This window comes from Schistocerca piceifrons, chromosome 4 (genome assembly GCF_021461385.2).
Source record: "Schistocerca piceifrons isolate TAMUIC-IGC-003096 chromosome 4, iqSchPice1.1, whole genome shotgun sequence".
In the NCBI taxonomy this organism is placed as follows: Eukaryota; Metazoa; Arthropoda; class Insecta; order Orthoptera; family Acrididae; genus Schistocerca; species Schistocerca piceifrons.
In genome coordinates, this window is record NC_060141.1 from 694183480 (window position 1) to 694207642 (window position 24163).

A 24163-nucleotide genomic window follows, 5' to 3' on the forward strand; every position below is an offset into this window, starting at 1 on the left:
CATGAAAAACAAGCACTGATCTTACAAGACACTGGGATTATGAGTCACGGAAAACACCAATGACAGCACTGACATCTATTCCATTGCCCAATGGCAGCGGCCGATGCAGCAAGTGGCAGGCAGCCACCGATGAGTAGGGGCAGAAGTGATGAGGGGGTGGGGTGGTGCACCATTCCTACTCTTATGAGATGCCATAGGCCAGGACCGGGGACAGTGGCTCCATAGCGATGTCCTAGTCGAGGTCAGCTGTTGGCACCAGAAGCGTCAGCAGGGGCATCAGTGAAGATGCCCACACAAAACCCAGCAAAGAAGGTGGCAGTGGTAACTGAGGAGTGGGAGTGGAGGAAGGAACCCCATGCAGCAATCTGCCAGATAGCGACCCCTACTGCGGGGTGGGGGCTGGGGAGGTGGAACAGATCCTGCCATGCATGGCCGCAGCTGGTCGAAGTGACAGGACTCCACCATTCAGGAGTGTGGACAATGCACAAGTGCTGGCCCTGGCGACACTCGATGATGGCAGGAACCCAGTGCAGCCGGCAGCCAAAACCATGGGCGCAGGCGGGCAGTGATGCCACTGGACGTGGCAGCAGGTGAAGGAGGGTCCGTGGTTGGTGTCCAAGTAGCAACTCCACCGGGATCAGAGTGAAATAGTATGAACTCATAAAGTAGTCTAAAGCACCCTTCAATTGCAAAAATCATAGACAGGGCCAAAATAGTGACTGATGTGGATGTGGACGGACAACATGCCTTATAGGGAAACTTGGAATAGGCATCCACCGCAATGAGGCAATACTGATTTAAGAAGTGCCCAGCAAAATCGACATTCAGATGCTCCCACAGGCACTGCGGTGTCAGCCAATGGTAAAAAGATGCCTGCAGGTCTGTGTGCTGCTGAACCCAGTGAGTGCAAGTGACGATAATCCATGTAATGTCTCCATCTATCCCAGCCGTTACACTTGTTGGCGGGCCAAAGCTTTGCTGCAAGAGATCCCTCGATGAGTGACATGCAGAAGCCACAGAACATTAAGATGTAAGGAAGTGGGAATCACGACCTGGTGAGCAGTGTGTTCCACAGCTAACAGAAGAACCCTGTCAAATACAGAGAGATGGTGCTGGAGGGAAAAGCAGTTATGCAAGGGATCTGAGGCATAGCCCAGGGTTTTTCCAGCCAATCATGCTGTACTAATGAGAGGACCCGATTAAGTACAGGATTCGCAGCGACAACTGATGCTATCATGGCACTAGTGATGGGAAATTCATCGACTGCATTCTGGTTTTCAATATCTGAATAGAAAGAAAGCAACTTGTCCTGATGGAATGCCAATTCTAGCCCAATTTAAAGGTGAGATAAGGCATCAGTGTTGGTGTGTTATACCATCAGCCGGTAATGGATCTGATAATGATAATGGAGGAGGAAGAGAGCCCACCTCTGCAAACAATGTGCTGCCTTGTCTGGCATGGAAGGTGAAGTGCTAAAAAGAGCAATCAATGGCTTGTGATCTGTGATTAAATGGAACTTAGAACAAAGTGAGAAGATGTGACATTTACTGAGGATGAATACCATCCCTAAGGCCTCCTTTTCAATCTGCTTACTTGTGCACCAACACCACACCAGGCCTGTGCTGAGAGGTATCTGTGGCCAACACGAGATTCTGATCCAGCTGAAAAGCAGCCAGATGCAGGGCCGACTGAAGGTCAGATTTACTCAAGGCAAATGCTCAAGCACAAGCTGAGGACCAGATAAATACACGTGCAGGGGCTGAGTAACAGTGGATGCATCTGGTAAAAATGTATGGTGGTAAGCAACTTTACCTAGAAACACCTGCAGTTCCTTAATGGAGGATGGCCGCGACAAACCCAAGATTGCATCAACATGGTGACACAATGACTTGACCCCTGTGTGAGAAATGCCAAAACCTAGGTACTCAATTGATGGCTGAAAACATTGAGATTTGGAAAGATTGCACTTGAGACCCACATATTGCAAAACAGAAAACAATGATTGGAGATTTCTAAGGTAGTCTTAGGTGGAAGAACACAAAACAATTATATCATAAAGGTAATTTATGCCGCCAGGCACAGAGAATGTCAACTGTTTTAAAAAAATGTGGAAAAGGGGCATGCTAGTGATTCCAAAAGGCAAGCATTGATATTGGAATAGGCTGAAAGGTGTACTGACAACAAGAAGGAACCTTGTGGTCTCATACAAGGGGAGCTCGAGATACTCTTCGGACAAATCAGTCTTGGAAAAGTAGTGACCACCTGATAATTTTGCAAGCAAGATGTGAGGGCAGGGCAAAGGTTATGCATCTATCATGGACTGTGTACAAATCGTGTCACTGAAGATGCTGCAGAGGCAAAGCATACCCATCGGCTTCTCGTGTAGCCCATTCACTGGAAGAAATAGGCTGAATGACAATGAGCGACATCAAACTGTTGAATTTGGCCTTGGCAGTGTTGTGCAATGTGACAGGCACTTGCCGCACTCAAAGAAAAGGAGGGCGGGTGGCCTTTTTCATGACAATGTGAGCCTAAAAACCAGTAACAGAACTGAGTCCAGGGGAAAATAGAGATGAAAATTCAGGGCACAGGGACTCCAGTTGCTGATGTGGAGCTTGATGTAACACTAGATTTAACTCATTAGCAAAGTAGTGACCGAAAGTGTTAAACGCACCTAACCCGAACTGGTCTGCCAAATGGGAAGGATCCACAACAAGGATGATGAGAGGGTGAACACCAGATTTGTAAGACACAGGAGTGAAAAACTGATCTAGAATCGGAATTTGCTGTTCATTGTACCTAATCCTCTTTCATGAACCCTGTGTGAGGAGAGTGGAGCGCAAGTCCATGTATATCTGCGCATTTACTAAAGACAAAGCAGCTCCTGTGTCCAATTGCATTTTTAGCAGTTTATAAGAAGTACGCAAGACAATAAACAATATATTTGGGGAGTCAGTCATTGTAAAGATATAATTTATGTCCACTGGTATTAATGTGTCTTCCACATCTGAAGAAGAGTTATACACTGATGCAATGTGGCTTTTCTTTGAACACTCGTTGCAAACAGCCCCAATGCTTAGGGAAATCAGCACGCTCATGCTGGATGAAGCAGTACGACCAAGATGGAAGGGGGCACGTGGCCACTGTTGTGACACATCCAGTTTCTGCTGTGACCGTAACCAATGCTGCCACATGTGACGGTGAGTCGAAGGTTGTACTGCTGTAATGGCTTCCCCGTCATCCTGAACACTTGCAGTGTGCCACCAGGGGTTGACTGAGTAACTTCTAACACCTCCCCCAATGCAGCAATCTGATCGCCTGTGGCTCATGGCACTTCAAAAATTCTGCAGCCCAGGCTTTGTAAGATTGATCTGGGCATTTCTGGCAATGGTAAAATTCTACACATGCCACAAAGACATCCATTCCGTCACAGTACTATATTGAGAGAAGCTTGTACAATTCATCAAATAAGATGGCTGGTTTTTGCAAAGGTGCAAGTTGGCACAAAAAATGATAAATGTGTGGCGAGAGCCAGAAAAGAAAGAAAGCCCTACACAGGTCTGCATCGCCCTCGCAAAAAACCTGGAAATATTGGTGTAACCATGTCTCATAGGATTCTCAATTTTCAGCTGATTCGTCATAGGCCAGAAAAGGTGACAGGTGCACTGATGGGAGAGTAACTTGTATGAACACGCAGATACCCCTTGACTGAGAGTGGTGGTGAGAGCCTGCTGTTGTTCTGTGAAAGCTTGCTGCTGGGTAATGATACATTGGAGCATTTCTTCCATCAAGGATGTTCATCGTGTAACTTAGCACCGACACTAACGTGCACAGAAAACTTAATCCCATCCTCGTCACCTTGTCTGCCACAGCCAGAACAAACACAATTTGTAGAACAGAGTACTTTATAGAGCAACACACAGGATAGAATGAAGAACAGGTTGTGCACAGCACTGAACACACTCACTGGACAATAGTAATACAGGTTCTACAACAGGCTGAGCACTCGTTTCTGATCACTTAAATAATACTGTTTCTTTGGCAGTTCACTAAGGTGCACCAGGGGTGTGACCGAGGTGGCCCCTAAAAGTGGGCCTGTGAACTGCATGGACACGCGATCTCTGAAATCGCACACACAGTGAGTGGAGGTAAATCAAAAGTGTATAGTGATACATATATGATGTTAATGATCTTTGTGGTATCTATTTGTGTTTTCTGTGTTCCACAAGCAATGCAGAGATCAAGCAAAAGCTGATAGCTGTTCTTTGTGTGGCAGTGGAATCTCACGTCACTGGATTAAATCTTCACTGAGTTGACAGCCATCTACTGCAAGGAGCAGCCCAAGGCTATGCAAACTCTCTTCTAATGATTATTAATAAGTGCAGATTGTAAAATTAGTAATGTTATTGTTAGTGTTGTAATCAGGTGTTTCTAGCCATAATACAGTTCACATATAGTTCTTACATAAAATTTTTAAATACCTTACATGGCATTATCTTGCACTCTGTAGTGATAATAAAACAGCTTGAAGTATTTGTGAGAATATTCCTGGAGTTGAGACTATTTCTGAAAGTGTATAATATCTTTGGTTCTTGAAGTAGACCGATGAAACATGGTTTTAACTTAATAATAAATGTTTTTAAAGAACAGTATAAATTGTATTGGAAAGTGAGTGAAACCTATTTACTGTACTTAACTGAAAAATTTACAGAGTATATTAAAGTGGAAAACATTAAAAGTTATGTTGGACTGATGACACAAAATCCAGAGATCCAGTATACATAGATGAGTTCTCTATTAAAACATGGTAATTGGCTGCCAAAACACTGCTGTAATCAACAGCTGAAAATGATGACTTCATTGGAGATTCAAATAAAAAGTCATTATACGTTATCGCCCCTATTGTATCTGAAGAAGACAAACCTGAAAACTAATAGATGACCCATAAACATACATAGGGGTCATTCCATGTCAAGCGGCCTAAATTTAGACAAGCTCCCCAGTTGATCATCTCCAATTTTGATGAAATTTTTACTGGATGTGCATATAGACCTTACATGAAGCACTGCCAAATTAGAGCTTCATAAGTAGTATGGTGGAGCCACTTTTTTGTAAAGGCTTGTTTTTTAACTGAAATGGATAAATGATCAACTTTGTTTTCCCATTGTTCAGGATCTAAGAGACCTGTCATACTGAAAATTTGTGATCCTCTTCAACTTTTTGGGTACAGTAGCTTAGTTGTAGTACAAAAGGTCAAACTATGGTAAATTCATCATAGTGTGCTATCAAAAAGGCTCATAAATCTTGTCATACCAAATTTTGGCTATACTTTATTGCCTTGTGTCTACTGAAAGAGTAAATTTCTGAAGCTAATACTTTAGTTATCTGCAGCCTGCCAGCATGTCACAAAGCTCCGCAAGTGGCATCCAGATTGCTCAAATAATAACTGAGTTATCAAAGTTCAAAATGTGCTAAAAAAATTTAATCAGTCAATTTTGGCTCACTTTTAAAAGGTCATATCTCAAAAGGGATCACTCAAATTTGATTTTTCTCTGCATGATTGAAAATAGCTCACCTTGTTTGATCAGGAAAAGTTGTTTTTATTTTGGAGACTTTGCATTTAAGAACAAATAAACTTATATTTTCATCACATTACATTTCTCAACATTGCAACTTAAATGAATAAAGGATCAACTTTGATTTACCATTACTCAGGATCTAAGAGACCTGCCATGGTGAAACTTTGTGACCCTGTTCTTAACTTTTTGGGTACAATATCTTAGTTGTAAAACAAAAGGTCAAACTATGGACAATTCATCACAGTATGCTATCAAAGTGGCCCGTAAATCTTGTTGAACCAAATAAATTTACATTTATATTACATTAAAAAATACATGTACCAGTAGTACTCTTTATGATTCCCAAGCCAAATATTTCAGTTGTTATTAATTCATTTGCTGAAACTTGTTACTAAAAGCAATTACAGTTGATTCTAACAGATGTCAGCCCATTCTTGTTGCTGATGAAGCTGGAATGACAGAAATAATGTGTTGGTTTGAAATCCAACAAGCATCCTGCCTAGCTGGCCAATAGAGAGAATGTGCAGGTCCATTGAGGTGCATGAAACTGACTGAAACAACATTTTCGTCTTCTGAAACTTCAGACACATTACCAATCCACCATTTTCCATCATATATACAGGCAATGTATTGGCCTGGTTGTAAGGCTGTAATATTTCTGAATGAAACTGTTGCTTGACTTTGGTCAACATTTGCCACGAAAAAATTGTATCATTGGATACTCTTCTAATACAAACTTGCTTTTCATTTAATTGCACAAAATGGTGATTCTTTCTTGTTCCTGATACTGTGCAGCCATTTTTAAACCTTGCTTCCTACTCAGTTTTTAATGTTTCAATTTCTTCTTTTGAAACTAAAATGAATTGGATTCCTCTGATATTATTTGTAAGTATTTAAACAAATCAGTTGGTGTCAAAATCTGGTCCTCATTTGGTCTTTGAATGCTTGCTCTTGCTGCCAGGCACTTTACAGTTCCTCCAATTCCATCACCTGGAGATTTTCCATGGCTTGCAGCAAAAAAGTTCCATCCCAAAGTCATTTTGATGGCGGTAGAAATTCAGAAAATTTTTGAAGTTTTTGTACTGCACTGCTGACCCATTACTGAAGTAGTGAACGTGTGTGATTTTTCCAAAGAGACACTTTAGATCTTCTATTAATTTCACTATAAAAGCATGTACAGCGATTGCATCATGTTTCAGGTTGTCGCTTATTATACAGTAGCTCATGCTGCTGATGTCCAAGTTATTTGTGAAATACACAACAAATGGGTATAAAGTTGCTTGGCTGTTATTCCAGTGAAAACCTTGAGTTGCATCCTGGACAATCAAGGAATAATTTTCAGCAAAGTCCATTAATATGATTAGTTCAGTTGACTTACAGCTTTCTTTTATGCATTTTAGTGCTTGCTCTGGTGCTTTGATACATAATGATGAGTGGAAAGTTTGTCAATTTTTGAAATCAGATCTTCAATAAAATCCTCGGTGGTCATCTGACTGGTTTCTTTCTAATGTATCTCCATCAGTGTGCACCCACTGTTTGAACTCAGTGGTATCACCTGGGTCACTATCTTCAAAACTACTTTCTAAAAACTGTTCCCGTAGTTCTTTTCCCAGACAGATTTCACAGCAATGAAGCATGTAGTCTTTCGATTCCAAATCACACACTGTTTTAGCAATCAGACTCTTATAATCTCCTTTAATTGGAGTGCTTGCAAGCATCAATGTCACATTTTGGTGTAAAGTGCAAACACAGACTGAGTGGGTTCCTGCATCACCCACAGTGATGCACCGTTTTGGCCTCAATTCGCAAAATTTGGAAAATCCAATTTCAGGCCCATGCTGAAGTCAATATGCAGTAAACAGTTCTTTCAAATTATTCAGAAGAAGGTATTTTTGCTTCAAAACTTTCTTTCCTTCTATTCTAAATGATACACAGCCTTTTTACCTGGACAAATGTGGCTAAATTCTTCATTCTGAAGAAATGTTACCACTCTTTCTTTTATGACATCTGGAATCTTCTTGCCGCACTTGTTCTTTGGCAGAGCTTATACACCATTTTCTGCCTGTAAGTTCCTAGCTGCTTTTACCATCCTCTCTGAAACACCAAATTCTTGCACTGTCTTTTTTATAGTCCAGCTTTGTAGCACTAATGTCAGTATTTGCAATTTTTCAGGTTGCCTTGACAACTGCAACTTCTCTTTCAGTTCTTTAATCAGCTGCTTATAATCTTCACAATCAGGACATGTCTTGCTTGTACTGCGTGTTTGAAGATCTTTTGGGGCGAATCCTCCACCAGCAGCAATGTTATTCGCAATTGCCTCTTTAGCTCCACTTATTTTTTGTTTTGCGTAACCTTTCACATCCCTTTTTCATACTCTCTGAAATTTTAGAGGGGAGACCCCAAAAGCAATTAGACTTGAATCGATTGATACTTCTGGATATGCTTCATCTTCTGACTGATTTGAAGTTGACTGTGACTTTTCTGCTTTCTTTGCTAAAAACTGTTTTCTGGAAGTTGGACAGATCTTATGACCAGGTTTCACATGGCTCTTAGTCATGGCTTGCAATTGTTTTGCTGTTTCCACATTGACAATCCATAAACCCTTTTTAACAGAATGGTTCTTTGCACCAAAAGGATTACAACAAGATCTCTGTAGAAAGTCATATTTGTCCACAAGTATTGCTTTGTGACGAAACCATATTTGTGCATTTTCAGTAAGACGTATCTCACCTCTTTGGTTTATTAATTCCTGTTGCTCTACCGAAAATTCTTTGATTGGAATGAAGCCTTTTTGACGTGTTTATGTTTTCAGATGACATGCAGAATTATCTGCAAAGCCAATGACACATGGTACTGATATCCATTACACTACAATTAAATTTATGCTTCCAATTGCCGTTTGTTTCAATATTAGATAAAGTAAAAGTGGTGTACATTTCCACCTGAAAAAATATTAAACAATCATAGATAATGAGAACTTCCTTGAGAACACAACAGAAAAAATTAAATAACCTGATAAACATTTCTAAAGAGTCACCCCGTACCTTGAAATAATTTTTACTTACCAAAAAAAGATGTTTATCCAGTAATTACAACACACTTTACATCATTTAAAAAGGCACACACAACATCTGAACACTCTTCCTTGCGCAACAGTGTGCTTCAGACTAATCGTTGAAGCATGTTACCAAACTTCATCATTAACACTAACCTGGTCTGTCTCCAAAATAAAAACAACTTTTTCTGATCAGACAAAGTGAGCTCAGGTAACTCAGTTATTATTTGAGCAATCTGGATGCCACTTGCAGGACTTAATGACATTTTGGTAGGCTGCAGATAACCAAAGTAATAGCTTCAGAAAGTTGTTCTTTCAGTAGATACAAGGCAATAAAGTGTAGCTAAAATTTGGTATGACAAGATTTATGAGCCACTTTGATAGCACATTATGATGAATTTACCATAATTTGACCTTTTGTACTACAACTAAGCTATTGCACCCAAAAATGTGAAGAGGATCACAAAGCTTCAGCACAACAGGTCTCTTAGATCCTGAACAATGGTAACCAAAGTTGATCATTTATTCACTTCAGTCGCAATGTCAAAAACGAGCCTTTATGAAAAGGTGGCTAGTGGCCCCATCATACTACATATAAAGCTGTAATTTGGCAGTGCTTCATGTAAGGCGTATAAGTACATCCTGTAACAATTTCATTGAAATTGGAGATGGTCAAGTAGAGACCCTTAGGCCATCTGACATGGAATGGCCCATAAAGGTGTTGGTGTACATCTAGCTGTACACAGCTGATGAAAAATTTTTAAACTATTACAAATCATAACAAAGCATCAATGCTACTTGTAAAATCACTACAAGTGGCTGAAGTCACTATGACACATTCTGGCAGATGAAGTATTTCTTGACTTCTGGAAAGTTTTTGACTCAGTACTATACCAATGATTATTAATGAAAGCACTATCAATATGGGACATCAAATGAAATCATTATCTGTTCAAAATGGTTCAAATGGCTCTGAGCACTATGGGACTTAGCATCTGAGGTCATCATTCCCCTAGAACTTAAAACTACTTAAACCTAACTAACCTAAGGACATCACACACATCCATGCCCAAGGCAGGATTCGAACCTGCGACTGTAGCGGTCGCGCAGTTCCAGACTGAAGCACCTAGAACCGCTCGGCCACACCAGCCAGCCTATTATCTGTCTTCATTATCCTTACATATTATGGACGTTATGCATGTGTGTATGTTCCACACCTCCTTCCAGCTGCACTTGGTACACACATTCCTTACTGAAAGCAATAATTGCTGTGAGGCTAAGACATTTAAATTTGACATTTAAATTTATTACTTCTTTGCTACTAACTCTCTTCATAACATGTTTTGCTGGTAGTATCCATGTATGCCATTGAATGCACCTAAGCAAAATATATCACTGTGTGAAACATATTTCAAGAGATCTGATGAAGGCATAAACACTGAGATGCATGATAAAATGTCGCATCATGCATGCAGTTTTAATACATGTATTCTTTACCACTATGACACTCCTACAGGTAAGTCAACTTAAGGAAATCCTTGAGACCTGGTAGCACTTCTGACAACTTTCAACTGCAAATGACAAATGGCTATCTAGATCCACAAGGTTCTTGCATAAAGTGTTCTTCTCTCCAGTCTCAAAGATTTTCTTGCCGGCCATTTTATTCTGGGCCAATGTTGATCCTTTGTCCTACTGTCTATTACTATTCTCAGTTTTACAATGTATTTACATTTTCCAGTAACCCAAAGTTATCCATCAAATTCAATTTGTATTCTCCATTTGTGCATATCTGCCCATAAATTTTCTTCAGTATTTCTTCTTCTAGCTAATGCCTGAATTGCTTAGGTCCATGTGGCTGATGGTCTCCCTTTTTCCTTCCTTCCAGGTGGTTCCCATTCCATAATCTGTTGTGCCAGTGTCTTCTCTGACATCTTTTCACATGTACTCAAACTAGTGACTTCAGTTATATCCTTTCAGACCACCTCCAAAAGTCCATATCAGCTGCCCGCAATCTTTTCATTAATTAGGATCAAATGATCCACACTTCTGATCCTTATTATTACAACACTTCTAATAATTGTTTTTAAGATTTTTCTTTTGTTTGACTTCTAATTGGTTGAGCCCATTAAATACCATTTAATATGCCCATTAAATACCATTTAATATTCCAATAGTAAACTTTCCAGCACTTATATTTGAATTAATTTCCATGTTTAGCATCTACAGATATTTTTGTACCCTTCAGTATGTGTAATTGTTCTCAACCTTCATCCAGTGTAAAATCCTGATTTGTTCCTCCTATTACCAAGTATTTTGTTTTATTTATGCTGGCCTGAACACCTCATTTTTTACACTCCTCTTATCAATTTCCTAGTGATATATTCAATGTCTTCTTCATCTTGTGGTGAAATTGGCTGGTTGTCAGTGAGTGTATAGTACTATCTTTTATTGGGGTTTCTATGTTATTACATTTTTCTTCCAATGTTCCAATGCTTTCTCTGAATATATTTTATAAAGTGTTGGTGATAAGCTGGATCCCTTTGTAGCTTTAAATCCCTGTGAGAGGAAGTTTTGCAGTTTTTGTTCTAGATGTACAGTTTTTACATAGATTCTGAATAGTTTTAATTGTGATAATAGTATTTCATATATTAACCATATGATTAACTGAAATAGTAGGAGAAATATATGTGATCAAAATAGCTAAAAAATGCATTAAAAAAATACTGAGTGTAATTGTAAAAGAAAGTGTATGATATGTTTTCTTTTACTTTCTTACTAGGATTCAGCACACTAATAACGACAAGTATAAACCACTTTCATTTAATTAATATGTTTCATTGTTTGCCTATGTAATCTGTCAGATTTGCAAACCTTGTAACAATTTGTGTCATAACACAGATTTCACTTGTTCCACCAGAACTGATAATACATACAAAATGTGATGGTTTTCTTACAACCATGGGCTTCCAGCTATGTTTTATTTCACAGGTGTCTGGGGTAGCAGTCGTATATCACCTTATATAAACAGACTGAAGTAGCTCTGCACTTTGTTTATTCCATCACTCATCGTGCTTAACTTTGTCAGGATGAGCTTCAGTATATTACCCAAATTTAAAGTAATATATCATGTTAAATGCTTAAAAAAGCTTTCAAAAACCACCATGACATGTAAGCTTTTTGTTTCTTTAATTTGTCTCAGTTTTTATCAGAAACCTATCTTTCAACACTCCACTGACCACAGAAAATAACTTCACACAGCTATTTGTGTAATGGAATTGAAAGTGCATTCTCAGTGCAGTTAGATAGAGAATGCTGGTCTTCAATAACATGCCTTGAAGGGTTATTTCAGGCTTAGACTGTGTGCTCATAATCACTTTATGACAAGAAGGGTTATCAGTGAGTGAAATTGTCTACAAAATTAGGGCCCATCACACTGATGACTTTTTAACATTAACAGCTGTTGTGAGGTACACAACACTGGAGATGCCTTGGAGCATTTGCTTATGCTCAACAGCACCACCTGAGGAGTGCCATTTACCAATTATGGCTCATGGGCACCTCAAATAAAATTCTGTACATGTATGTCCTGCCTTTCTTTTTTAAGCAATTGGGAATACAGGGTCAAGACAGACAGTACACAACTGCCTCCATGAAATCAATTTGGCCTCTAAGCACCAATTACGAACAACAATATAATTCTCCCAGGACGACACAGTGCAAAGAAGGTGGGCAAGGGGACACCTGGAATAGGTTCTGGATCATTACTATCAGGTTCTCTTCATCCATGAGGACACTATCACTCTTTGCAATACAGCAGAGGGCGAGTGCACAGCCTGTTAAGCGGCTTGTCTGCACAGGCACACCGTTCCTTTAAGCCCTTACATAAATGATTATTTATTTGCTTAGCTATGAATGATAGTCCTACACACAAAGGTCTGATCAAATCTGTAAATACTTTTAGCACAGCAGTGGCAGGCAATAAACAGTTCATTACATCACAGTGACCATAATTCCACTATGTTCACAGCTCACAAACTTATAAACTGAAGACTAGCTTCTGAACAGTCCTATAGGCCTGATCCTGCCTCAGAATCAAAACATGTGTGGCCCCACGCCATTTTAGCCCACCTAACACGCACAGCTCCCCTCACATCGAAGACCATGATCTTTACCTAGCACCTCTGATCTGCATTTTCTGTCACTTGACACACTGCTCTAGTCAAATTAAGATCCATATACTTGACCATCACTCATTTACAGAAAAATACTTTTCACAATATACAAATATTAAACCAATTACATTACACAGTTCTGTACACTTATTCTACCACATACTATTATATTTTCTCATTACAATTTTTTTATTTTTAGTATATGGCACGAACTGGAACAGCAATTGCTCGCCAAAACAACTACTTAATTCTTCCTTGCCTGTTTTGCATCATGTTATTCAAATCCTTCTACAAGTATTAATACATAAAATTATTATTAAATGAACATAGAAAATGAAATATCAGTACAAATTACCCACACAAATGCTAATAGCTTTATGTATTTGGAGATGGCTCCACTTTAGGTGCACAATTTCACCCGTTATATTAAAGTGTGTATTATTGAGGAGGAGCCTCTCAGTTCTTGCCTAGGCCTACAGTCAACATTTCAGTGAAGGATTTGTCTTTTGAGGTGACAAGCGCATAACACCCATCTTAGCAACACACTCCTCCAAGAAGCAAGAATTGATTAAATGGAATGGCCTACTGTATTTGCTGGCATTAACAAAAATGAGCCTGCTGGGGATCACGTGGAACTGGCAGTATGCCATTACAGAGGCCATCTCACAAACTACATAACCTAAGTATAGTCACCATCTAAGAATGGGACAGGCTTGAGCAGGAAAGTCTCTACCAACTTGTGGGCAGCATACTCTGAGTGGTCAACTACTATCTTCTCCATGCCGCAAACTGCAGTATATAAAACAGTACTTCAAATGTATTACTGTAACATGAATTAACATTTCTTAGATATAATATGTTGCAACAAAAACTTTTAATCATTCGCCCAATGCCTTAAAATGTCTGACAGGTACCAAAGCAGATTTTAAATCTCCTGGACAATACCTTCTATTCCATAAATGAATTCCTGTTTTAAAAAATGCATGGAAAAAAATTGTTTTTCGATGTAAATGCATAAGTAAAACTAAAAAAAATAATGTGTTAATTCATGTTAACACTGAACATGTATTCATATCCTGTGAACTGACTCGTCTCACAACATTTCGATAAAAGAATTATTCAAATGATACATTGAACATGTAACTAATAATTAACTAACTAAATTATGATCAAATGCTTGAAAAGTACATCTGGATATTAAAATACTAGCCATTTATTATTACAATGACATTCAGTTCCAGAGGTGCATTTTAAGATTAACAAATCAATAAATCTGAGTAAAATGTATACAATGTCTGCTAGTAACAATTTATCTCAATTTCTGGTATTTATTCTGTTTTGCACTCTATGCCAAATAGGAACACATACCGTGATATGTCCCACAAGCAAGAATTCACAACTACTACATCAGGACAATATGATGCTCCAGATTTGATGGCTCCAAGCATATTTTTGACTTCTTCTGAGTAGCACTTTGTTAAAAAACTGTATTTCACACGTACATTGTGGTTCTGAAATAAATGTAATGTGTCTGTAAAAAAATGCACTGTCTTTTGTCAACAACTACTGCAGTATCAGCTTACAGTGTAAAACAATGGCACAATACAATAACTAGTCAGCATTTACCATACAAATTCAGTTAATCTGCCAGTACATGCCACTGACTTTTCTATCATATGTCTAATTTAATTAATCTGATGGCACTAGTGAAAATACCTGGATGGAACAACACATAAAAAATGGGAAAGGCAGCAACTCATCTATAGCAGGCAGATGGGTGATGCACAGACACAGGTAACAGAAAACAAGAGTTCACAAGCTTTTGAGCTCTGGCTCATTTTCTAGCAGAAAGGTCAGTCATTCACACACACAACCACTCAGGTGCCAAAGGCACAAAATCGTGGTCACAGTGACACAATCATTGATTGTTGAGAGCAGTTGTCTGGGCTGATGGATGTGGAGACAGGGTAGGGTAGGATGATTGAGGCAAGGGGGGTTTAATGGGGTAGTAAGAGATAGAAATGGGAAAGACAGATGGCTCAGTGAGTGCACAACAAGACAAAAGGGGTACTGAGAGTGTAGGGTATATTATAAATATAAAAAGACAGAAAGATGGAGCAGGAGGAGAAGAGGAGACAGGGAGGGGAGAAATAAGGGTAGGGGAGAAAGAAAGGGAGGAAGGAGAGAGAAGGGAGGGGGGGGGGGGGGGGGCAAGAAGAATGGTTGGAGAAGACAGTGCCTGATCTGGACAGAGAAGTTGTAGAGTGGACAATGACAGAAGGGAAAAGGGAAGGTAAGACAGTGGGAAACAAGTTAGTAGAGGTTTAGGCTGGGGGACTGCAGAGTACTATGTATGATGGAGTGACAGTTCCCACCTGTGTAGTTTAGAGAAACTTGTTCTTGAAGGAATTTCCACATGGCCTACATAGTGAAACTTGTGCTGGAATTGAATTTCCAAATGGCCCACACAGTGAAGCAGCTGTAAGTAGTCATTTGTGTTGTTCTGTGCAGCATTTCAGCAATGGATGATTAAGTTCACAATTGGCCTGTTTGGTGGTGGCAGTTCATGTGAGTAGAGAGTTGGTTGCCTGTCATGCCCACATAGAATGCGACATAGTAATTACAGCACAGTTGATATGTAACATGGCTGATTTGACACATGGCTCCGCCATTTACAGAGTAGGAAAAGCCTGTGAGTGGAACTGCAGTAGGAAGTGGAGAGTGGGGGCATGGGACAGGTCTTACACCTCGTTCATCTACAAGGAAATGAATGACTTCTGGGTGCAGCAATGGCAGTGTGCCTGGAATAGGGATGGACAAGAATATTCTGCAAGTTGGATGGGTGGACGAACACTATTTTCAATGATGTGGATATGATATTGGGTAGGATATCACTCATATCAGGGCATTACAAGAGGTAGTGAAAACCTTGTTGGATGATATGATTGAGCTGTTCAACCTTTTCAACACCAACTGGGTGATAAAGAGTGTCAGAGGAGGAGATAGCACACAACAAGGTTATCACTATATTTCAACAACTCCTACTTTCCATTGCACATGCAGTGTCCATGGGTGGTGAAGCTGTAAGGAAGCAACTTTTTGATTTTTGACAGTGAATGGGTGACAGCTGCCGAAATGGAAGTATTGTTGGTCGTTGGTGTGCTTGATAAGAACACACATATCTACGGATCCATCTAAGAGGTGGAGATAGACATCTAGGAAGGTGGCTTATTGACTTGAGAAAGGCCAACTGAAGTGAATTTTGGAGGAAGTGTTGAGGTTATGGACGAAAGAGCAAAAGGTTGTCTTTACCATGACCACATATCATGAAAAAGAACTCTTCCAGATGGCCCATAAATAGGATCGTGCCATGTGGATACCACAGATTTTTTTATACATTTGGCCTTCAAAAGTGAAATAACTATGGGTCAGTATGTGGTTGATCAGGTTTAGGAAAGATGTGAAAAACTATGTGATCAAAAGTATCTGAACATCTGGCTGAAAATGACTTACAAGTTCATGGCACCCTCCATCGGTAATGCCGAAATCCAATATGGTGTTGGCCCACCCTTAGCCTTGATGACAGCTTCCACTCTCACAAGCATACATTCAATCACGTGCTGGAAGGTTTCTTGGGGAATGGCAGTCCATTCTTTATGGAATGCTGCACTGAAGAGAGGTATCGATGTTGGTCGGTGAGGCCTGGCACTAAGACAGCATTCCAAAACATCCCAAAGTTGTTCTATTGGATTCAGGCCAGGACTCTGTGCAGGCCAGTCCATTACAGGCCGTGCATTATGAACAGGTGCTCGATCATGTTGAAAGATGCAATCGCCATCTCTGGATTGCTCTTCAACAGTGTGAAGCAAGAAGGTGCTTAAAACATCAATGTAGGCCTGTGCTGTGGTAGTGCCATGCAAAACAACAAGGGGTGCAAGTCCTCTCCTTGAAAAACATGACAACACCACTGCCTCCAAATTTTACTGTTGGCACTACACACGCTGGCAGATGACGTTCACCGGGCATTTGCCATACCCACACCCTGCCATCAGACCGCCACATTGTGTACCGTGATTCGTCACTCCACACAAACGTATTTCCACTGTTCAATCGTCCAATGTTTATGCTCCTTACACCAAGCAAGGCGTCATTTGGCATTTACTGGCATGACTTGTGGCTTATGAGCAGCCGCTCGACCATGAAATCCAAGTTTTCTCACCTCCCAACTAACTGTCATAGTACTTGCAGTGGAGCCTGATGCAGTTTGGAATTCCTGTGTGATGGTCTGGATAGATGTCTGCCTATTATACATTACGAACGTGTCGGCGGTCTCTGTCAGTCAACAGACGAGGTCAGCCTGAATGATTTTGTGCTGTATGTGTCCCTTCACGTTTCCACTTCACTATCACAATGGAAATGGTGGACCTAGGGATGTGTAGGAGTGTGGAAATCTCACATACAGACGTATGACACAAGTGACACTCAATCGCCTGACCATGTTCAATGTCCGTGATTTCCGCAAAGCGCCCCCGCTCTGCCCATGATGTCTAATGACTACTGAGATCGCTCATATGGAGTACCTGGCAGTAGGTGGCAGCACAATGCACCTAATATGAAAAACGTATGTTTTTGGGGGTGTCTGGATACTTTTGATCACATAGTGTAGGTTTGGTATCAGGAGGATGTTGGGAAAGGCTGTGTTCCATAGCCGCACGGCCATGAGTATGCAGGATGTATGTCGTACAGGGATGTTTCATCCACGGTGACCAACAAGGAGACTGGTGATAATGAGACAGGAACTGTGAAAAGGTAGTGAAGGAAGTGAGCAGTCCTTGGATGTAGGATGGGAGGTTAAGGACAACAGTTTGAGAGGTGTTGGTCAATAAAGGCAGAGTTTCGTTCCATGAAGGAACTGTACCCAGCCACAACAGGACAACGAGCAGGGACACCTATGGGGTTGAGTTTGCGGAGTACTCACAAAGTAAGAATGTGGTGATTTGGTGGTGTGAGGAGGGAGATGGTTTCAGATGTCTAGTTTTGGGATGGACCTAAGCTCTTGAGGAGATGCTACTGTATTGTTGGACATCTAGGATGGCATCATGGTTATAAGATTTGAAAGCAGAGGTGTCAGAAAGTTGGCAGAGACCCTCAGCCACACAGTCACTACGATTCACGACCACCGTGCCTTTGTCTGCAGGAAGACTGATAAGGTTACAGATAGCTGTGTGCTCCACGAGAGTAATGTTGGACTCACTAGTGAGGGATTTAGGATAGGAAGGTAATGCCAAGTAAGAAATGGGGAATTCTGGAAATATTATCAGTCAACAGATGAGGTCAGCCTGTATGCTTTTGTGCTGTATGTGTCCCTCCACGTTTCCACTTCACTATCACAATGGGTGGAAGCAAAGGAGGATCATGATTGGAGGGAGGATGGAACTGTTTGAAACAATATTGTATGTGGAGTTTTGTTTGGCTGTTGTGTCGTGAGGAATGTTTCCATTGTAAAGAACAAATGAAGAAGGCCCTTTACAAGTGCAGCATGGCTGAATTCAGGTTTTAGGTTAAGGGTGAGGCCTTTAGAAAATACTGAGACTTCTACAGGGATCAGACTTTTGGTATAAAGGTTGAAAATGGTTTGCGGGATGAGTGTTCAGGAGCAGTGTGTTTCATGGAGGGTGGAGAAAGTTTCTGATGATTAATTTGATCAATATATAAAAAGTATGAAACTAATAACCACAAAAATAACAAGTAAAAAATAAATGAAAAATAGGGCAATGAATGGCAGAAGCTGATGGTACAATGTTAAATCATATATGAAATTTCCCAGTTGAATAACTACTTGCAAAATTCAAGTTCCTGGTGCCCTTCATACACCAAATACATGTAAATAATAATAATAATGGATGGAAACCATTAAAACCTGTTAAAATATGTTTAAAAATGCTTCCGTTAAAGAATATGCAATGGTTTTTAAAGTGCAAATGTAGGATGGCTCATCTCCTGTTACAGACTGTGAAGCATTTTAATATAATCGGGGCACTGAAATGTGGGAGAAACAATATAAAAAGGTGGATGCTTTGGCTGGAGTATAAAAAATATTCCATCTGAAGATATCACCACATATGGACAATGAAAAGTATGACACACCATCTTGATGCCAGGTAGAATGGCTGCCATGGCCACATTTAAACGTACATCTTGCGGACACTCACTTTAGGCCACTCTTACTTGCACTGCCATTTGATCTATTAACTCAACTACAAGATGGTAGCCTGCAGGTGAGTAGCACATTGGTCAACTTTGTAGCTTCTTCAGGCCTCTTTCACTGCTATGGGGAGCATGTTCATTCTCTCAATTTTAATGCAACAAAGCACACAGCATAATGTCAACAGATGAGAACACTATTTGTGACAGAGCAGGCTGACCCACACTGTCCAACTTTGTGTGCCCTCATATTTCATGTATTAAGGCTCGTATAAAATTTTCGTTAACTTTCTTTTCAAAATCCCCATGTTAAAGTTCTTAAATTAAGCACATAGTATGCACATTATCCCCGCCCCCCCCCCCCCCCCCCCCCCTATGAACCATGGACCTTGCCATTGGTGGGGAGGCTTGCGTGCCATACCACACTGACACGGTATTTTATAAATAGGACAGACAACGCGTACAGTGGAAGAGCGTTGCACAGAACATCAACGTTGCACTCGCCTACTGCAACCCAGTAAGTCTGCAGTTGCGGAACATTGTATTTCTAATGGACATTCAATGGAGTACGACAAAACTTCAATTTTGGCCACTGCAAAAACTTTTTGGGACTCCATTATTACAGAATCAGTTGAAATACGTATTGCGGGAAATCTAATGAACCGTGACAGTGGTTACCAATTGAATAATGAATGGAATCCCGTCATCTCGGGAAATTTGCTCGAGACGAAGATGCCAGAAGACTTCGATAGCTGCGGCCAGCGACAATACCGGCGGCAGCTGATTACTGCAGTTCCCCCAGCAAGGGCGCTGCCACTGGTCGGTGTGGCCCTTCTGTCTCCACAATTGCAATGCATGCGCGGCAGTACTATCAGCGCACTATATAAGCTGGAGCGGAGAACGTCTTCGTCAGTCCTTGTTCGGCTCACCTGAAGATGGGTGGCAGTTGTCCAGCCGAAATATCGTGCAATGAAGTTTACGACGACCGGCTGCAAACCCGAAATCTTTTTGACCAACTGGAATACTCTCTTTGAAATTCTGAAGGTAGCAAGAGTAAAATATAGGGAGTGAAAGGCTATTTACAACTTGTACCAAAACCAGACCACAGTCATGAGAGTGGTTTAGAAGGGAGTGAGACAGGGTTGTAGCATATCACTGATGTTATTCAATCTGTACACTGAGCAAGACATAAAGAAAAAGTTCAGAGAGAAGAAATAAAAGCTTTTTATGTTTACCAATGAAATTGTAATTCTGTCAAAGACAGAAAAGGACTTGGAAGAGCAATGGGCAGAATGAACACTGTCTTGAGAGGAGGATATAATATGAAAACCAAAAAACACAAAACACGCATAATAGAAAGTAGCTAAATTAAAGTAGTTGATGCTCAGGGAAATGATTAGAAAATGGGCCACTTAAAGTAGTACATGACTTTTGCTATTGAAGGCAGCAAAATGACTGCTCATAGCTCAGATACAGAGGATATAAAATGTTGACTGGCAATGGCAAGAAAAGCAATTCTGAAGAAGTGAAATCTGTTAACACAGAATAGATTTAAATGTAAGGAAGTCTTTTTCGAATGTATTTGTATGGAGTGTAGCCATATATGGAAGTGTAATGTGGACAACAAACAGTTATGATAAGAGGGGAACAGAAGCTTTTGGTATATGGTGCTACAGAAGAATGATAAAAGATTAGATGAGTAGATCATATAACTAATGAGCAGGTACTGAATAGATTTGAGAATAAAGAAATTTGTGGTACAAGCTGACTAGAAGAAGTGATTAGTTGATAGGACACATTCAGAAATTATCAAGGGATCACCAATTTAGTACTGGCGGGAAGTGTGTGTGTGTGTGTGTGCGTGTGTGTGTGTGTGTGTGTGTGTGTGGTGGGGGGGGGGGTCGGAGCGGGGGGGGGGGGGGGGGCGTTGTAGAGGGAGACCAAGAGATGAATAAGTAAGCAGATTCCGAAGGATGTAAAAGTTATTCAGAGATGAAGAGGTCTGCCCAGGATAGAGTAGCATGGAGAACTGCATTAAACCAGTCTTCACAACAAAGACCATCAAAAAACAGATTTACGTTTTCAAGCTTGCTATTAATGTGATGCATGACATCACTATCCTTCGTCTCATACTGGTCCGTCTATCTTGTTTCAGTTGCATTTGTATTTTTTTGCAATTTTGCAAGTAATATTGTTTTGCTCCTGAAATGGCAACTGGGCCATTTCGAGTGCCACTTTAGTGAGTGCAATTAGATTTTTAATCATGTTGTTCCTAAGCAATGCTCTATGTTAATTTGTGGCCTTTCATTTATTCATTTCTGTAGGGATGAACCTAATATTGGTCAAATTTTCTACTTTGTGCATGAATTTGAAGTTACTTCCCATGCAAAGCTTATTTCCACTGAGTGTACTTAAATTATTTTTTGCATGGTCATCTTTTAACTTCTTGTCATACTTTAGTTGAATGTTTGAACCCATATTACACATAAATTTAACAGTTTATGATTAAATGCAGTTTGTTTGTAATGATAACAGGTGTGTGTGTGTGTGTGTGTGTGTGTTTGGATCTTATGGGCACTCAACATCAAGGTAATCAGCACCTTACAAACGAATGTGGAGATAAAGTGTGCCATTTCCCCTTAAAGTTGGGCCCTGTTCTTCAATTGTTCTTCTACTAAGTGGACTTGCTGCTGATTGTCGCCAAACATTTTCTTCAGCTAGGCCATCAAAGTAGAGGTGGTGCATATTTGTTTAAACATATCGTGTAATACATTTGTTGCATTTAGCAACTGGGTTGAATCCCATTCTGCTGGGCACTAACCAGTGTCTCCAGAAAACACTAGTGGATGTCTGATACACAACTGATTTACTGCTGTTTCGGAATCCATCTGTGTCCTGAATATACAGGTCTTAGGAACAATGTACTGCTTGTATACTGGTTCCTGTACGTGTAGTAGACAGCTTTTATGTTGTCTAACTGGAGCCACAGTTATGAGACGCTTTGTGTTTTCCAAACAACACATCATAACCACAATCAGGTCCAGATCCAAAAGCACGATCATCAGTGAAGTAAAACTCTTAGCACAGAAAACACATTTATTCCAAATATTAACATATACACAGATCAGAACTGAATTCCTGGATGGAGAGTGTTGTTATTTATACAGGCACCAAACATTCCAGAATACATAAATATATTTCAACAACCTTCTCCAGAAATGATAGATACTAAATACTAAATAACTGCTGGTGGTCAGGTTTGGAACTGGCAACCCACAGCATGCGAGCCAGTGATGCTAAACCTTACACCACACTGTATGCACTACACCTCGTGCCAATATCACTGGTTAAAACTGCTCTGAGTAAAGACAGGTATTTTCAATTGAGATAGGTAATCCATTTTCAAGACACCAAAAAAGCAAACGACAACACACATGATAAACCTTTTGAAAGCAGGCTCTCATTTGATAAGATAAACAAAAATTTCCAAAAACAGTACACATTTCACCCAACTTATATGTAGTCAAAAAAATCAAATGTGTGTGAAATCTTATGGGACCTAACTGCTAAGGTCATCAGTCCCTAAGCTTACACACTACTTAACCTAAATTATCCTAAGGACAAACACACACACCCATCCCCAAAGGAGGACCCAAACCTCCGCCGGGAGCAGGTGCACAGTCCATGACTATATATGGGATGGATATGTGCGTGTGTGCGAGTGTATACCTGTCCTTTTTTCCCCCTAAGGTAAGTCTTTCCGCTCCCGGGATTGGAATGACTCCTTACCCTCTCCCTTAAAACCCACTTCCTTTCGTCTTCCCCTCCCCTTCCCTCTTTCCTGATGAAACAACAGTTTGTTGCGAAAGCTTGAATTTTGTGTGTATGTTTGTGTTTGTTTGTGTGTCTATCGACCTGCCAGCGCTTTCGTTCGGTAAGTCACCTCATCTTTGTTTTTATATATAACTATATATAGTCAAAATGATAGTAAAACACACTACTGGCCATTAAAATTGCTACACCAAGAAGAAATGCAGATGATAAATGGGTATTCATTGGGCAAATATATTATACTAGAACTGACATGTGATTACATTTTTACGCAATTTAGGTGCATAGATCCTGAGAAATCAGTACCCAGAACAACCACCTCTGGCCATAATAACGGCCTTGATACGCCTGGGCATTGAGTCAAACAGAGCTTGGATGGCGTGTACAGGTACAGCTGCCCATGCAGCTTCAGCACGATACCACAGTTCATCAAGAATAGTGACTGGCGTATTGTGACAAGCCAGTTGCTCGGCCCCAATTGACCAGATGTTTTCAATTGGTGAGAGATCTGGAGAATGTGCTGGCTGGGCAGGGCAGCAGTTGAACATTTTCTGTATCCAGAAAGGCACGTACAGGACCTGCAACATGCGGTCGTGCACTATCCTGGTGAAATGTAGGGTTTCGCAGGGATCGAATGAAGGGTCGTAACACATCTGAAATGTAACGTCCACTGTTCAAAGTGCCATCAATTCGAACAAGAGGTGACCGAGATGTGTAACCAATGGCACCCCATAGCATCATGCCGGATGATACGCCAGTATGGCGATGACGAATACACGCTTCCAATGCGCGTTCACCGCGATGTCGCCAAACACGGATGCGACCATCATGATGCTCTAAACCGAACCTGGATTCATCCGAAAAAATGACGTTTTGCCATTCATGCACTCAGGTTCATCGTTGAGTACACCATGTCTGTGATGCAGCATCAAGAATAACTGCAGCCATGGTCTCCGAGCTGATAGTCCATGCTGCTGCAAACGTCATCGAACTGTTCATGCAGATGATTGTTGTCTTGCAAACGTCCCCATCTACTGACTCAGGGATCGGGACGTGGCTGCACAATCCGTTACAGCCATGTGGATAAGATGCCTGTCATCTCGACTGCTAGTGATACGAAGCTGTTGGGATCCAGCACAGTGTTCCATATTACTCTCCTGAACCCACTGATTCCATATTCTGCTAACAGTCATTGGATCTCGACCAACGTGAGCAGCAATGTTGTGATACGATAAACCGCAATCACGATAGGCTACAATCTGACCTTTATCAAAGTCGGAAACGTAAGTTGGAAACGCGATGGTACACATTTCTCCTCCTTA

At 40.6% G+C, this 24163-nt stretch overlaps 1 protein-coding gene across 1 annotated transcript in view; it reads right to left on the minus strand.

The window, feature by feature from the left end:
- LOC124796471 (PC-esterase domain-containing protein 1A-like) overlaps window positions 1-24163 on the minus strand; it is a 173927-nt gene that overhangs the window by 77649 nt on the left and 72115 nt on the right. Inside the window, exon 4 of the mRNA XM_047260697.1 lies at window positions 14175-14317. Within this exon, the coding sequence (XP_047116653.1) occupies window positions 14175-14317 (143 nt within the window). The remainder of the gene's footprint in view (window positions 1-14174; window positions 14318-24163) is intronic.